Source organism: Mesoplodon bidens (genome assembly GCF_964165515.1).
Source record: "Mesoplodon bidens genome assembly, chromosome: 2".
Taxonomy (NCBI): Eukaryota; Metazoa; Chordata; class Mammalia; order Artiodactyla; family Ziphiidae; genus Mesoplodon; species Mesoplodon bidens.
Window position 1 is genome coordinate 57,811,190 of NC_138177.1, and position 17,054 is coordinate 57,828,243.

Consider the following 17,054-nt stretch of genomic DNA (forward strand, 5'->3'; position numbering starts at 1 on the left):
GAGGCATGCTTAAGAAAATTTTATATTAAAGGTTAGAGATTCCAAAAGATCCAGCCAAAATTTTGGGAGGTTTATAGTGTGATTAATTCCTGGAGTCCTTCATTCTCCAGCCCTTTAATTTGTGCAATCACATTGAGTGTTCAAAGTATACACTGCTTTTTAAAATCTTCAAATACTCTGGACACAGCCACAACTAGGAATTCATAAAAAGCACTGATTAACATTCCCCACCGAAAGGATCCTTGAAGGAAACTAAAAACAAAAAACATATTTTTGCTGAATCCAATTTGCTTACATTTCAACACACATAACTCCACTTAACTGGCCATCACAGCAAAAGCCACAACACACACCCACAGCAGCAGCAGCATGGAGCTGACCACACAACTCAACAGACAATGCAGACAAACTTGAGTATAAACCAAGATTTTTCTACCTCTTTTCATAACAGGTTAGTGCTGGCCCTCAGTGTTGGTGTACAGTTTTTATGGCATGGGAAAATAGGGATGTTTCTGCCCTATAAAAATAAATGTGTTGAAGGCTTTAGTTTGAGCTTACATAATGTTAGAAAGTTCCAAAGGCACTGGCACAATATCAAAAAAAAAGAAAAAAAAAGAATCCCACAAACAAATATATCACTTAAGCACAAGGAAAGATGCTAAGAAAACACTGGTAGGGAAACTACTCGTTTCCTGGATGATTTATGCAATAGTTTTCAATACCTTCCTGAAAAATAAAGAATAAGAAAGGCATGCTAGTGGGTCTTTAGTGGGGCATATATTGTCGCCGACCCCCATTCATACTGAGTCTGGCTTTAAACTGTTCAATAAGTCATTTTCTCCCTGCAAAAGTAGAAAGAACAGAACCCTCATTGTTCTTAATCTTTTAAGCCTTAGGAAGAGCTAAGGGAAAGAGTATAGAAATGCATGCACTATCTTTAATAAAGAAAGAGATACATAGAATAAAAATTAAAATATAAAGAACAGTTTCTTCATTTTATGTATCATAATACACATTTCTTTCCAAGCCTTAGTTTGATACATATAGATTTTCACGTGTGATATCTTATCTACTCCAGAAAGTGCTGGGACAGAAAGATAAGTAGGAAGCAGGAAATTCTGAATTTGAATAAAGGCAATAAATACCTTTGCTCTTACATCAAAGGATGCAAGGTGGAAGATGGGGCTTGAAACTGGGAATGTTTCCCAATTGGACTTAATGATTTGTAATTCCTTAAAAATTAAAACTTACCACATTCTGTGCAAAGTTTTCAAAAGATGTTCTGCGATCCATTGAATATTCCGACTTACATGTGTGGGGTTGGGTGGGGCAAAGGAACAAAGAAAGAGAGAGAAGAAAGAAAGAAAGAAAGGAAGGAAGGAAGGAAGAAAGGAAGGAAGAAAGAAAGGAAGAAAGGAAGGAAGGAAGGAAAAGAGAGAGAGAGAAAGGAAGAAAGAAAAGAAAGAATGAAAGAAATAGAGGAAGGAAGGAAGGAAGAAAAAGGAAGAAAGGAAGGAAGGAAGGAAAAGAGAGAGAGAGAAAGGAAGAAAGAAAAGAAAGAATGAAAGAAATAGAGGAAGGAAGGAAGGAAGAAAAAGGAAGAAAGGAAGGAAGGAAGGTAAGAGAGAGAGAAAGGAAGAAAGAAAAGAAAAAATGAAAGAAATAGAGGAAGGAAGGAAGAAAGAAAGAAAGAAAGAAAAAAGAAAAGAACAAAAGAAAGAAAGAAAGAAAGAAAGAAAGAAAGGAAAAGTCAGAAAGAAAAACAGCAGAAAAAGACAGGATGATGAAATGATGCAACACCAAATTCATGTTCTAAATCATAGGGATCAGGAAGACAGGAGAGTTGCCACAGAAGGTCTCTTGTCACAGGACCTGGGCTCTGTTTGCATTAGTGCTTTTACTTTTAACACCAAAACTCTTCTTGTGCAAACAAAATAGTGTGATTTCAAGCAAAATCAAATTACACTAAAATGAAGTCGGTATGTTAAGGTTTTATGCCAACATTTTCAAAGCCTAAATGTTTGAAAATCTAGTGGCTTAACTTCAGAATTTCCTCATAATTTTCTACTGGTATTAAATTTCTGTTGATAACATCATTAATTCTGTAGAGCATTGCTGTCCAGTAGAACTTTCTGAAAGCACGGAAATTTCATTCTATACTAACTAATATTTCAGAAGTCTTTAGCTGTGGCCACTGAGCACTAGAAATTTGAGTAGAATTTTATGTAACCTTAACTAATTTAATTTTAAATTTAAACAGCTCCATGTGGCTAGTGGTTGCTGTACTGGACAGTGCAACTACAGAGTATCTATTTCCCATTGCAAAGTCAGTGGACTTTGAAAAATACCATTAACTTAAATGATGATCATGAATTACACAAAATTATAATTTCATCTCAGAATTTCAAAAAGGTATGGACTATTTTAACATTACAAAATAATGAATGATGTTGATGTTTACATCCAGATTTTCCATTCCCTGTTATACTGGTTATATAAGGTGTTATTTACAGTGAGACTTTGATTATAAACATTAATTGAATAATGTAGCCTATTGCAGCTCTTCAAAAATGTGCTTGGCTATCATCTTAGGTATGAAACCTCATTGTAGGAATACTAAATGACTCAGAATAAATGCCAGATGAAAATATGTGGAAGCAAACATTACTGCATTTTGGCAACTATCATTGAAAACAATGAGTTATGGAGCGTATGGCCCAAAACATACATTCTAGCTTACTGGACAAGGAAAACCCTCTTTAAATTTTTGATTTGATGACATTGTTATTTTCCTTTCTTTATTGTAATTTTTTACTTCCTTAAGCTGGCATACAGAAGACTAACATGAAACATGAAAACGGTGTCTAAACAACTTTGTAAAGCATGAACATCTGCAGAAACAAACAAACAAAGAAGAAAATAAGCAATCAACAAACAGAAACCCATAAAACTTAAATGGCCCTTAAAAAATGCAAAGGTTTGGGGGAGGGTCTTGGAGTATATTCACTTACCATTTGTCCAATAACTGTGGGCCCAGCAGAGGTAACTACTCCAAATAACTACAACTGAGAACTAGGTCAAAAAAGTTCACAAATAACCAATACCTTTTTCTTTGCCTGTAGAAGCTCTTGATAGGCACTGGATCTTATAAAACGTGGGTATGAATCACTTTTCATCAGTTTGTAAATGTGCTCCTAAAAAGAAATAATGGTTGAGGTGCTTCCTTATTATTTCTCAGGAAAAATCAAGTACTGTGATAAGAATACAATATTTGGTTCAAAAACAAATCTGGAAGCAGCTAAAAATAATAATGATAATGCTGATGAGAATACCTTATGTGCTTATAGAACATTTAGACTTTCAAATTTATTATTTTATTCAAGGATCAATGTTTAAACCGGTTTGGGAGCTATGGAGGAGGTAAACCATATCCAGTCCTTAAAAAAAAATGGAATTTAGTTAGCTGATTGTCATGAAGTAATTTCAAATCAAGTTGTTGATTTACATAGATCATTTAAGAATATAAATAAATCTACTGTCTCTTAAGATTACTCCAGGCCAAAAGAGAATGATGTGAAGTCAAGATTCAATAATCATTCTAGAAACGTTTGGCATTTATATGTAGTTGGAGGGTGCAGACTTCCCAAATGAATCATCTCTTTGGTGAAAACTGTCATCTACATCCACTTTAGGCCAGAGCACAAGTCCAAAAATAAATTTTGTGATATTTAATTGCTAAACCTCTCAATTTGTCTGCATGTTTTGACTTATTCAGAGATAGTTTTGGTAAATATTTGATAATCCTAATCAGTCTGCAATGTTCTTTTTTGATGATGAATATTGGTAGACAAAGAAGAAAAAAATGTATCCGTCCAATTCAGTGTTGGCCCAATCTAGGGAGATTCTGCTTTGACTTATTGCACTCTAGGGGAGCATAAATGCTTCTTGTTCATTCCAGTCTGTTAGACATAGAGTTTTGAACCATTTGAGCATAGCCAGAAAGTCCCAGTCTCTTCTTGTTTGGAGAAAATATATATTTTAAGAAATGACTCAGTTTCCCTTGTCTTAAATACACCAGCGATAATTCGTAGTTACTGTGAATCCACTTAAAGATGTTCTGGATTAAGTCTCAATATCTAGTCTAAGGTTCATCTCCAAAAGTATGGTACATTTGGAACTGTATCAGAATTTGTTGTTGGAAAAGTGAGGCAATGTCTTATTTAGAAGTCAATCATTTTGGGATTCAGATGTTATCTTGCTCAAGATCTACCACTTACAAAATGTAAATTTTGACCACCTTATTCATTTCTCTGAGTCTAAATTTTCTAATCTATAAAATAGAGTTATTGTCAGGATTAAAGGAATGATAAATGTTTAGCAAAGTATAAGGGTATGCATAGTAAGTGCTCAAATATGCTTGAGTATATGCCAGGTACACTTCTAAGTGCTTGTCTATATTAGTTAATTATATCCTCACAAAACCTCAACAAGGTTCATAACCATTTTTATATCTATTTTAAATATGAAGAAACTGAAGCATGAAAAGTGAATTACTTGCAATAGGTCACAGAGCAAATCTCAGACTAAAACCCAGGCAATTTCGCTCCATAATCTGCTTTCTTATTACAATGCATCTCTTCTTAAACAGCAGCAGGAAATTCTATTATTATATTTTTGAATATATGGTTTAAAAGCCTACAAAAAACTGGAATTAAATATCTGAGGTTGATTGAAAAAAGAAGCCTACGGTCAGGTAGTAGTGTTTTCTATAGAAAATCATGCCTTTTCCTTTTATTGAAGACCCAATAAGCAAGAATATTCTTCAATGACACAGATAACAAAGAAATGTTCTTTTTAATATTAAGATTTGGGGAAGGTAATTTCAAATATTTTACACGCTGTTGGCTCCAGAAAAATGCTTGAAAGTTTATCTTGAACTGCAAGAAAGAAAAACCAGCAGAGAAACAAGCAACAGAGCCAGAATTTTCATCCTGCTCTCTCTCATGTGTCTCCATAGAAAATAATTATTTCCACATAGAAGACCATGGCAGAGCCAGGGTGAATGAATGGGTTTTTGGTTGGCTGTTTCAACTTGTGTTAGTTTTCTGCACAGTGGCTCATTTCCTTTTAAACCAAAGCCAAGGATAAATATATTTTCTACCGAGAGTAAAAATAAGAAAGGAAATTTGTGTACCTTATTCTTCATCTTCTATATTTTGTTTTAGTAATGTAGTTATTTTAAAAACAAGATATTTCTAGAGCTAACATTCTCCTCTAAAAGAGGTTTTAAGAAATTATGAAGCATGCATGTTCTGGTTTAAAAGCCAATTTCAACACATCATTAGGAAATAATATCCTCTCATTTCATGTTTATTTTTCCTATTGAGCACAATATATTTTTAGAAAAAGTAGAAATTCAAACTGCTTCTAAGGAGGCAATTACACCCAGTTTGAGAAAAAAAGAAAAAACACATAAAAAATTGCCTTAGGATGTTAATATTAATATCAATTTCCTTTTTTCTTCTTTTTGTAGACTAAAAAATTAACTTGGAAAAATAATAAATGTCTAAATTTAGTATTTCATTTTATCATCAGAGACAAAAGTGGTTTGAGTTTTACATAACTTCATGCTAATTTAGTTTAGTTCTGACTATCCATAATAATAAATTATTGAGGAATGTCAGAATCTTAGAATCTCCTCATTGGAAGACAAGTTAAAGAGTTCAAATACATGTTACTGAGGTGACAAAGTAGAAAATAAAGTAAGTTTTCAAATACTTAAAATATTTCCCTTCCAGAAATTTTCATGTAAAAACATCCAAATTTACAAAAATTTCCAGGCTTTAAAAACTCATTTTAAAGCATCTCTATTCTCTTATAGATCAATTGGTTATTTTACATACAGTTACCTAAATTGAAAATATTAGATATAGCCACCAATTACAATGAAAATAAAACAAAAGTATCCCAACTTTCAACTTCTCAGGAGAACATTTGTGACGCAATGTGAGGCCCATCCATGTACCAACCTGAGCATCTTCGAATGTGTATCGCCCGGGCTCCTTCACATTCTGTGTGGTTTTGTCATAGCTCTTAGAATCCAAGTTAATAGCACTGGGGGCTCCTGGAGCCAGAAATTCTTGCCATATTTCCTGAACTCGAGAGGGAACTTCTCTAATAGGCCTTTTCTTCAAGTCCTCCACTGCTAGCCAGAATCTGTGCAAAATGTGACACCAAGCATTTACTCCAATGCCTCATAATCTGAAAATTCTTAAAATATTGACCTATCATACAATTCACAATGAAGCATAATAATGAACTCATTTTCTCTGAGGTTTTCCAGAAACAGGCCTTTACTGATTTTTTTTTAATTAGTTGTATTCAAAGATATAACATTTGGGGAAGGGAAATCTTGAAAACTATCTCTTTTAGATGTTCTCTGTTAAAAACAGATCTGCCAGGGTCCTGATTCTATACAACCTTAAATTTTACTGAAACAAAGGAGCACTGCTAAAGAACCATTTATTAGAAAGGAACAGGAGTTTGAAGGGCATTAAGGTGAGTGACGCAGATCATCTGATTGTGGGGGGATAAAGTATGCCACATACTCTATCTTTTGGATCTTTTGTCCATTTGAGCAATGAGGGTTAGTATGGAGAGGATTTTCGGCTTTACCAGGTAAGGGAATTACAGTGAAGTTTTACTGGAATTAAAAGAGGCCTGGACACAGATTAGAAAATGCCCTAGCTGGAGAAATCAGGGCAAGTAACTAATTTTAGGTGATTTAATTCAGGGAGTTATGAAATGACAGAAGCATCAAGCTTTCACATGTAATTGTTCAAAAGGCTTAAATTTGCAGAGGCATTATAACAATTCAGAAGTTCTGGAAAAAATAATACTGACTCACTGCTAAATATAAAAATATATTTTAAATGCTTCTGTATAGAATATAGTATATTCTGAAAGGGAAGAACAGCAGAACATGTTTTGCTTGATAAAAGCAAATAACAAAGTCTAATAAGAAGTCACATTCTATTAATGGGTTTCATTGTTTAAAATTTTGCTCTATATTATGTCTTTTTGGTTAGACCTAGAAATGATGACAAAATGAATATGTATATAACACATCATATAGTGTTTTTAAATTAAAAAAAGATACTTGAAAAAGGAAGTACTAGATCTATGTTATCCTCAACAGGGGCCAGATGTGATCATGAAATGGAAAAGATGACCACAGAGGTGAAGGTCACTACAGGCTACATAGTCTTAAGAAATGTAGAAGGGGATAAGCAGTACCTTCATAACTATTACGTTTTAACTTGTGGATTAATGAAAGTTCAAAAATAAGTAATAAAGTAGTTGAGCTACAATTAGAATATCAAATATTACTCAACCTAGTAATTTTCCAGTTTCTAGATACTATTTTCCTGTAGATAGATAACAGTAGATAATCCAACATGAACAATGCTTTAAACATGAAACTACCATGGGTTGCTTTCAGAAGGGAAAGGTCAAGACCATTTCCTTTTAAAATACAGATTCTGTCATTCTGAGGTTTTTCTTTTCATCTTGTTTATGGTTTCCTTTGCTGTCCAAAACCTTTTAAGTTTCATTAGGTCCCATTTGTTTATTTTTGTTTTTATTTCCATTTCTCTAGGAGGTTGGTCAAAAAGGATCTTGCTGTGATTTATGTCATAGAGTGTTCTGCCTATGTTTTCCTCTAAGAGTTTGATAGTTTCTGGCCTTACATTTAGGTCTTTAATCCATTTTGAGCTTATTTTTGTGTATGGTGTTAGGGAGTGTTCTAATCTCATACTTTTACATGTACCTGTCCAGTTTTCCCAGCACCACTTATTGAAGAAGCTGTCCTTTCTCCACTGTACTTTCCTGCCTCCTTTATCAAAGATAAGGTGACCATATGTGCGGGTGTTTAACTCTAGGCTTTCTATCCTGTTCCATTGACCTATCTTTCTGTTTTTGTGCCAGTACCATACTGTCTTGATTAATGTAGCTTTGTAGTATAGTCTGAGGTCAGGGAACCTGATTCCTCCAGCTCCATTTTTCGTTCTCAAGATTGTTCTGGCTATTTGGGGTCTTTTGTGTTTCCATACAAATTGTGAAATTTTTTATTCTAGTTCTGTGAAAAATGCCAGTGGTAGTTTGATAGGGATTGCATTGAATCTGTAGATTGCTTTGGGTAGTAGAGTCATTTTCACAATGTTGATTCTTCCAATCCAAGAACATGGAATGAAGCAACTGACAAAGGATTAATCTCCAAAATTTACAAGCAGCTCATGCAGCTCAATAACAAAAAAACAAACAACCCAATCCAAAAATGGGCAGAAGACCTAAATGGACATTTCTCCAAAGAAGATATACAGATTGCTGACAAACACATGAAAGAATACTCAACATCATTAATCATTAGAGAAATGTAAATCAAAACTACAATGAGATATCATCTCACACCAGTCAGAATGGCCATTATTAAAAAATCTAGAAACAATAAATGCTGGAGAGGCTGTGGAGAAAAGGGAACCCTCTTGCACTGCTGGTGGGAATGTGAATTGGTACAGCCACTATGGAGAACAGTATGGAGATTCCTTAAAAAAGCTACAAATAGAAATACCATATGACCTAGCAATCCCACTACTGGGCATATACCCTGAGAAAACCATAATTCAAAAAGAGTCATGTACCAAAATGTTCATTGCAGCTCTATTTACAATAGCCAGGAGATGGAAACAACCTAAGTGTCCATCATTGGATGAATGGATAAAGAAGATGTGGCACATATATACAATGGAATATTACTCAGCCGTAAAAAGAAATGAAATTGAGTTGTTTGTAGTGAGGTGGATGGACCTAGAATCTGTCATACAGAGTGAAGTAAGTTGGAAAGAGAAAGACAAATACCGTATGCTAACACATATATATGGAATCTAAGAAAAAAAAAATGTCATGAAGAACCTAAGGGTAAGACAGGAATAAAGACACAGACCTATTTGAGAATGGACTTGAGGATATGGGGAGGGGGAAGGGTAAGCTGTGACAAAGTGAGAGAGTGGCATGGACATATATACACTACCAAATGTAAAATAGATAGCTAGTGGGAAGCAGCCGCAAAGCACAGGGAGATCAGCTCGGTGCTTTGTGACCACATAGAGGGGTGGGATAGGGAGGATGGGAGGAAGGGAGATGCAAGAGGGAAGAGATATGGGAGCATATGTATATGTATAACTGGTTCACTTTGTTATAAAGCAGAAACTAACACACCGTTGTAAAGCAATTATTCTCCAATAAAGATGTAAAAAAAATACAGATTCTGAAACTGTGCAATCTAATAGAAATGCTAGGTGTAATCTGAGGGAGCATAAGTATTATAATTCATGCTCATTCAGGTTCATGTCAGCACTCTGAACACATAGATAAAAAGAATGTCTTTGTCCTTGAACTATCAAAGATACACCATTCAAATGGCCATAATACAAGGAAGCACATGAGAGATTCTCAAGAAATAGCACAAACCAGACAGTCTAGGAATGCAGAGCAGGAAGGAGCCCCTCTGCTGGGGCAAGTACTGGGTTGGAAAAGGGAGTTCTAGGAAGGCTGTACAGATGCAGTGACATCTTAAATAGACTTGAAATTACGGATGAAATATCAAAGTGTTGAGGAGGTATTACTAACAGCATCTACACGGATAAGTAAGTGCAGGCACTATTCTAAGTGATTTAGCTATATTAATTCATGCAATCCCTACAACTTTATAGAGTATGTGTTAATATTTCCCCCACTTTAGAGAAAACTGAAGATATGAAGGATAAGTCACTTATTTAAGTTACCCACTGTGAGTGCCACAGCTATGGTTTGCCCCCAGACCTGCAGCAGATGACATGCTCAAAACCACTCTCTTGAATGCCTCCTTAAAAGTATCACTGCTGTTCTTATCCTCAGCATAGTCATTGTAATAATTTAGTAGAATGTAAAGGGCACTGGCTATTTATTATAGCCCCTTATTATATGGTAGCTGGACTATGAGGAATTATCTTAATGTCTTTGAGCCTTGATTTTGTCATCAGTAAAATGGAATGTTAATGCCTATCTCACTGGGTTTCCATTAGATTAAATGAGATAAATTATGTAAAGGGCACTTTTGAAGTGCTTGACATATTTTTGGGCACTCATATAACATTCATATTATTACATTTACTTAGTACTTACTCTGCTTTACCTGAAAAAGGAATGAGCATAAATACACCAAGGGAGAGCAGAAGTTATATTTGAGGAATAAGTACTTATCAATAAGCAGTTTTTCTTGACTATTGTTTCTGTCTCAGTACTAGAAGAAAATGCTCATATGAGTGCCACACTTTCCTAAATAGCAGATGCTAAATAAGATGCATTGAGACTTATTTAGGTGTAATTAGCCCTGCTGGCTAATTTGACTGTTTTGTCTCCCTCGGTCTGTGACGCCAGATACCTAGGCAGAAGCAGGGGGTTCAGGTTGGGGGCGCAGTGGACAGTAGCTTGGTTTTGGATTATAGAAAGCCTAGGATGCCAATTATTAGTAATCTGATTCTGAAAGATGCCTAACTTCTTCCAGTCATATTTTGCTTGCCTGTAGAATGGGGCAAGAATATTTACATTTCATTTTTGAAGTTATGATTAGATGAATGGTAATCAGAAATAATAAATACAAAATACAGCATGGCATACTTATAAAAGTAGTGAATATAAAGCATATTATGGCATATAGAAGGTATTCAAGAATTATATCTATATTTATCAATCCTTAGTATGGAAACATATAACAAGCTTATTGTATATACTCAAGAAATATATATGTGACTCTATATGAAATATATAATATTTCATTTTTAATTTTACTTTGTTTTTATTTCAACATAACATGCAGTAAAAAAAAATTAACAGGATTTATTAGCATTTACAATGCTTACAAAGAAAAAGGCTCATTTAAGATAACATTTGGTAGATATTTATGTCTGCTGTCTATTTGCAATATTTTTATATAACCTCTGATTCTTGGGATATCCAGCCCCTCTTTTCCTAACACAGCAGGAAAAGATATATACATGTGACCATTTAAATTAAAGGAAGAAATGGAGTAAGGGAGATCCTAGACTGCAAAAATATATGCAAGCATTTACCTTTTCCAGAACTAAACGTTTCTTCCATAAAAATATTAAATATCCAAGCCCTATAGAACTAGGGCCGGGACTACTTCAAATTAACTATTCTGTATTTTTAAAATATAGGACAGAAAGCCTTTTGGATGATATTTATACATTTTCACACAATGAAATATGTAATATTTCTTATATGTAATTACTTATCAGGCAATCTAGTGTGGCATAGAATTACTGAGATAAGAAATAGTTAAAGCACAGATTAAGAAAACAGCAGTGATTCAATTTCATTCATGAAACAGAGTTTGCACACACTATTCCTTTTGCTCCAAACTTCTTCCCTCTTCCTTTTTTGCTTGGTTATCTCCTTGTCATCCAAGCCTAGAAGCTGTTTCCCTTAGGATGCCTTTACTGATCTCCACCTCTGGGTTTGCCATTCCTCTGTATTTCTCAGATCTAATACCCATGATTTTGTGTTGTGATCTGTTTTCTTCTCTGTATTCACCACTAAGCTGTACTTTTAATAAGAGCAGGAAGGATGTTTATTTGATTAGGTGATACTGGTGGGGCACTGCTTATTTATTTCATCATGAAACCCATGATGTCAGCATTTTTTCAAAAACTTAGAGAATTAGAGGAAACTCCACCTCCCCATCCACTAAAAGGCTAAAAATAGACTTTATCTCTGCTTTATTTTTATGCATTCTTGTACTCAATAATTCATAATGTGACCTCAGGATAGAAAATGTTAATTATTAGGTCCAATAAAAATCCTTAGCAACTGCAGACCTTGTGAAAGCCCTGTCAACAAGTGTTCTCATAAACTTGAAAGAGAATAGGCAGCTGCATCCCAACAATCCATGACAGGCATGCACATATAATTAAATTCCTCCAGACTCTGTATGTGGTCAACTTGCTTAATCCATGGGACATCTGTCAAAATATTATGTATTTCTAAATGGTTTGGTATTGGTATCTGTTAAATCTCCTGAAAAGAATGTGACATTTCTGGAGCTGCTTAGTTTCAGTGAAAATAAATGAATGCTGATGTCTTTCTGTAAATGAATTTCACAGGACTGCATAAGTCATGGGAAAGTAAATTAGGGTGTTAAGTTTCAAAAGAATAATGAATGAAAGAGCTTGTAGAAAAACCACTTTATGTAGTGGGAAGTTATCACTCACTTCAGTGATCTTAGAGCCATTAATATCTATTCCAATGTCTCACATTTAAAAATTCAATTTCCAGGTGCCTCAAGTCAGAAAAGTTTCAAAAATATGTAAGGATGCTGCTTACAACAGATGGGAAGGATGCGTACCCCTCCAGCAGGGCTCAGTGAGGTGCTGCTCTCAACTGCCCTGAGGCTGTATTTAAGTGTACAAAGTAAATGTACTCCATAGTTTTGTTTCAAGTTTTATAGAAGCACTCAATCTCTTTTTCTAGATCTTACTTGAGATGCAATATACAAAGAAGACCAATATTGATAAATAGGTGATATTTTAATTAAACTGCATAAATATTATCAATGATCCCACACTTTGCCAAATACTAGTCTAAGTGTTACACTTCTTTATGCAGGCCCTTTCAAATGCATCAGATTTACATAGTTAAAAGATCAGGAGACAGTGTAAAATAAACCTTTATGAGGAAGTGATAATGTTGGACAAAGTGCTTTGCCTTCATTACCTTTTCTTCTTCCATTAGGAGGCAGAAAGTCAATGGGCCCATAATATCATCATGATGTTGGTGGGATAGTAACTGGTCTATCAAGTGCAAAATAACCAGACTCATCACAGGTAAGATTCTCTTGCATATAGTATAAGATTCAAACAACATGGTTTACCTTAAGTTTTCTGAGCTGAATTCTGACTCTAGAAATTTAAGGAACTGTTCTCTCCCAACTGGATCTTTCAGTGCTTCATCCATGCCAAAACCCCATCGTTTTACCCTCTGCTGGCTTGGTTCTTTGCTATAGAAGATAAAACAAATCCAAATATATTCCTTTCATTACAAATTCTATATTCTGCTATTATATTTCCCCTCAAAATCATATATGATTTTAATTTCCCATCTTTAACATATTTTTTCAGAAAAAAAAATCTCTGATTCATGGATCTGCATGAAATTATCATGAGGTGAAAGTTAGGCATTAATAATAAAATCTAACATTTATTAAGCATTAGATGCAAAGAGATGGATTCTCTCTCTTAGATTTTTTTCAGCAACTTTATGAGACAGATCCTATTATAATTCTTATTTTAGAAATGAAGAAATCAAGGCAGAAGGAGGGTTATAACTTGCCAATGTTGAACAGGTAATATTCCACACATTCTGACCCCAGAGCTCAATTTCTTAACCACTACACAATGAAGTCTCATGGTGGCAAGTTGTATTGGAGGAAAATACATTGAGACTCAAAAGACTTAAATCCTGGTTTATGACTCTGCTGTTGATTAAATGTGTGAGCTAGTCCTGGTTGAGTCACAACATTTGGGGGTTCCAACTTTCACATGTATAAAATCTAGAACTTAACGGATGAAGAGATCTGTACTTGTCAAGCATTTAAGAACCACTGGATGGAAGAGAAGGTCCATAAATGCAATCTAGAGGAGTGCTGCAGAATACTAAATCCTCACTCTGTGAAGGGGTATGCAATGATCTTTTTATGACTCCATCAAGATTGATGATATAATTCTTCCCTTATATAGCTGATGAAAGAAACCAGGGAGTCTTAAACTGTGCTTTGGTTTTCTTAAGAAGTCAGTCTCTTGTCAGTTTCTCTTAGAGTGTTTATGGTAAATTCATTTTGTTTTAAAATTGAATTTATAAAGGCATACTTGTATTGGGCTTAAGTAACTTTGGGTGTAGCGTTCATTTTACTTGAATAGATGGGCTTTTGTGGCTATGCAGATTTTCAAGGAAGCTAAAAACAATGAGCTAAATTTTAAGAACTAAAGACCCTAACTCTGACTAGTTTTCCTTGAAACGCTTGCACCTCTAATTTTTTGTGCCATTCTTTCTGGAAATGCAAATCTAATATAAATGCAAATATCTAACGTTCAAAAACCATTACCTTGAACAAGAGCTTTATATCATGGCTAATGTAGACACAGAGTAAAATTACTTTTACAATTAGTCAGCCATAAGATTCTTCCTATTTCACTCAAACCCTGAAAGAAGTGAAATATTTGGAAGGAAGAGAAAATGTCAATTACCTTGCTTCAAGTTCCCAGAAGGTAGTATCATCAGACAACCATGGGTTAGAAGGGTCAGGTGGCACAAGAAATGGGTCATATTCTACATACTGTTCCGTGTAACTTAGCAGACTCGAGAGAAAGAAACATTTTCATTTTCCTTAGTTTTCTGGCTGAGGTTTTATCTGATCTTTGTAAGGGACACAATATAAAAACATCCGGCCAAGGAATCCTTGCTTGCTTATAGAATGAAATCCAATAGCAGTTTTCATGTTTCAATAACTTTAATGCATCAACTCATTGTGCTTCTTGGAAGACAAATATGGCTAAGGATTCCATCTCTCCCCATGCCTAAGCAATATGAATTAATATCCCACCATTAAAATGAGACAAAATGGAAGAGGTCACTGTGTAAAAGGAAGTGCTAAAGGTCAGTTCCAATCCTTGGTCAACTAGCCCACCCACAGCACAACAGAGAAGTTTAGCTCAACTTGGAGAAGGGGTTAAACAGAAATTTTTTGTCAAAAGTATTTACAGGAATTAGGTAAAGGGGGAATCACTGACTACAAGTTTTTGAAAAAAAAAATCTGTATCTAAAAAAAAACTAAAGGGAAAAAGGAGAGGAAAAAAGTTGGAGAGGTAAGGTTTGGCAATGCCCCAAAGTGAAGAACATGAATGCCTTAAAAACAGATTTAAATGAAAAATAGGAAAATATATAAAATCTGAGTTTAATTCAAATTCTGAAGTCATAAAATAACTGAGTAGTGTGAATGTTAAGATGAATTTACAGAGAGCTTCTAAGTTGCCAAAAGGTAACTTAATAAATTGAAAGTTTCATTTCTCCTAGCAGGAGTGAAAAGATTTAACTCCTTGGAATTATCTTCTGTATTTGATTCTGGTTGCACAAAGACTGGACCTCTAGAGACCTAAGATAATAATGATTATTCTGTCATTTGAAGTACAACAAAAGAGCTCTTTGAGAGTTTTCCATGTTCAAAAAGGAAAAGGAAAATAATATTTCTTACAGGGTTCCAATTATTTATAACAATTCTCCTCCCACCAGTTCTCTTACCATATTGAGCACACTTAATTGTCATATGAAATTTTTTTTATTTATATGGGTGTCTTGCAATACTTACCTATCAGCAACTTTTGACATTTTTAACCGATGTCTATCTAACTGTATTTGCCAATACTTTATCTGAAAAAAAGAGATAAAGAAGTAGCTACATTCTCACAATTTTCAACTCTGAATTCTGATAGACTGAGCAATTCTAAACAAGAATATGTTCTCAACCAGTAAAATTTCAAGGTCTGTAGAAAAAAATCAAACATGAGGGCTTTAAAAGAGTTAAAAAAAATTAAACTCTGTTTGAATGTAAACATAACCAGTATTGCTTTAGAACAGCAGAAAATTTGAACATTCTGCCTGCTTTAACAAAATGTAACTTTATTTTTAAAATGTTGTAGAAATTTTAGCATTTATCCAAATCAGAATCATTTCTCCCTCAAACATTAAATTCAGAAAATAAATGTCTTTGTTATTCATTACTATAATTTCAAAATAAACCCTACTTCCTAATACTAACCCAACAAAAGCATCAGTGATATTTGTTTTAAGAATAATTTTATCAACATTTCAGGACAAATTCTCACATGGACATAATAACACGTGGAAAATTTAAAACTCTCTGAATTACTTTTCCTTCATGGTGACTATAAACATAGTAGAAAAAGTATGTATTACACAATTGATAAACCATGTTACAATAAAATATTAGGGGAAAATAAGCAAAAGGAGAAAAAGTCCCATGACTTAACTAACCCAGGGATTTAAGTATGATTTGATATGAGACCCTTGGTGTTCGCTTTTAAATATTACTTGGAGCCAACGCTATTGATCAATGTATGAAACAAGAAACAATACATACCATGACTGTTTGTCAGGGCTAATGAGGGAAAACTTCAAGAGGCTTATAGATATCAGTACTGCAGAAACAAGATTAAGCACTCTTTTGTGAAGATCATGTCACATGACTGGGGGTGGAAAACACATGACCTAATGTCACCAACCTCTTGTCTTCTCATTCTTTAAGACAGAGTTCTAGAGTATAAAATAACTCTTAATAATGGAGACACCTATAAATCATTGTGTGTAATTTAAAAAAATTGGTTAGAGGAAAAAGGATTTGGGGAATTAAAGAGTGAAGAGTTTTGAAAACTATCTCCATATACTGATACATTTTCAAGTGACTACATATCTTAAAATCACCTTTTCACTACAAATCTATATGAAACAGTCAATCCTAAAAATCAGTTTTTAAAATACCTACTATTAACATCAACATCTGGTCTTCATGCCTGCTACTCTGTAACCCATGTACCCTGTAAACCATTATTATAGGTTGACTCACCTGTTGTTGTAACTCATCTTCTGTTGGAGGTTTAGTTTCTGGTGTGGGTGTGTGGGTAGGACTGTGACTTCTAATATCATTTTGAAGACCATAGACAGACTATATCAAAATAAAAACAAAATATGTTAGGACAAAATACCATTTATAGTCACAGACTTTCTAAAAGGTAGTTTTGTGTTATATATCCTGTAAGGTAACTCAAAGCTTTGCTGCATATTGGATTAAGCTTCTTATCAAAATTCAAAAGGCACTGCTATCATAAATGCTCTCACAAATATGGATGTAAAATAGAAGCACAGCT

At 34.2% G+C, this 17,054-nt stretch overlaps 1 protein-coding gene across 2 annotated transcripts in view; it reads right to left on the reverse strand.

The window, feature by feature from the left end:
* RGS7 (regulator of G protein signaling 7) overlaps nucleotides 1-17,054 on the reverse strand; it is a gene marked incomplete at its 5' end in the record, with an annotated part of 639,686 nt that overhangs the window by 16,989 nt on the left and 605,643 nt on the right. For both annotated transcript variants that reach the window (XM_081256455.1, XM_081256456.1), the window contains 6 exons: nucleotides 3,105-3,194; nucleotides 6,030-6,216; nucleotides 12,989-13,114; nucleotides 14,361-14,471; nucleotides 15,479-15,540; nucleotides 16,754-16,852. In XM_081256455.1, coding sequence (XP_081112581.1) covers nucleotides 3,105-3,194; nucleotides 6,030-6,216; nucleotides 12,989-13,114; nucleotides 14,361-14,471; nucleotides 15,479-15,540; nucleotides 16,754-16,852 — 675 coding nt within the window. The remainder of the gene's footprint in view (nucleotides 1-3,104; nucleotides 3,195-6,029; nucleotides 6,217-12,988; nucleotides 13,115-14,360; nucleotides 14,472-15,478; nucleotides 15,541-16,753; nucleotides 16,853-17,054) is intronic.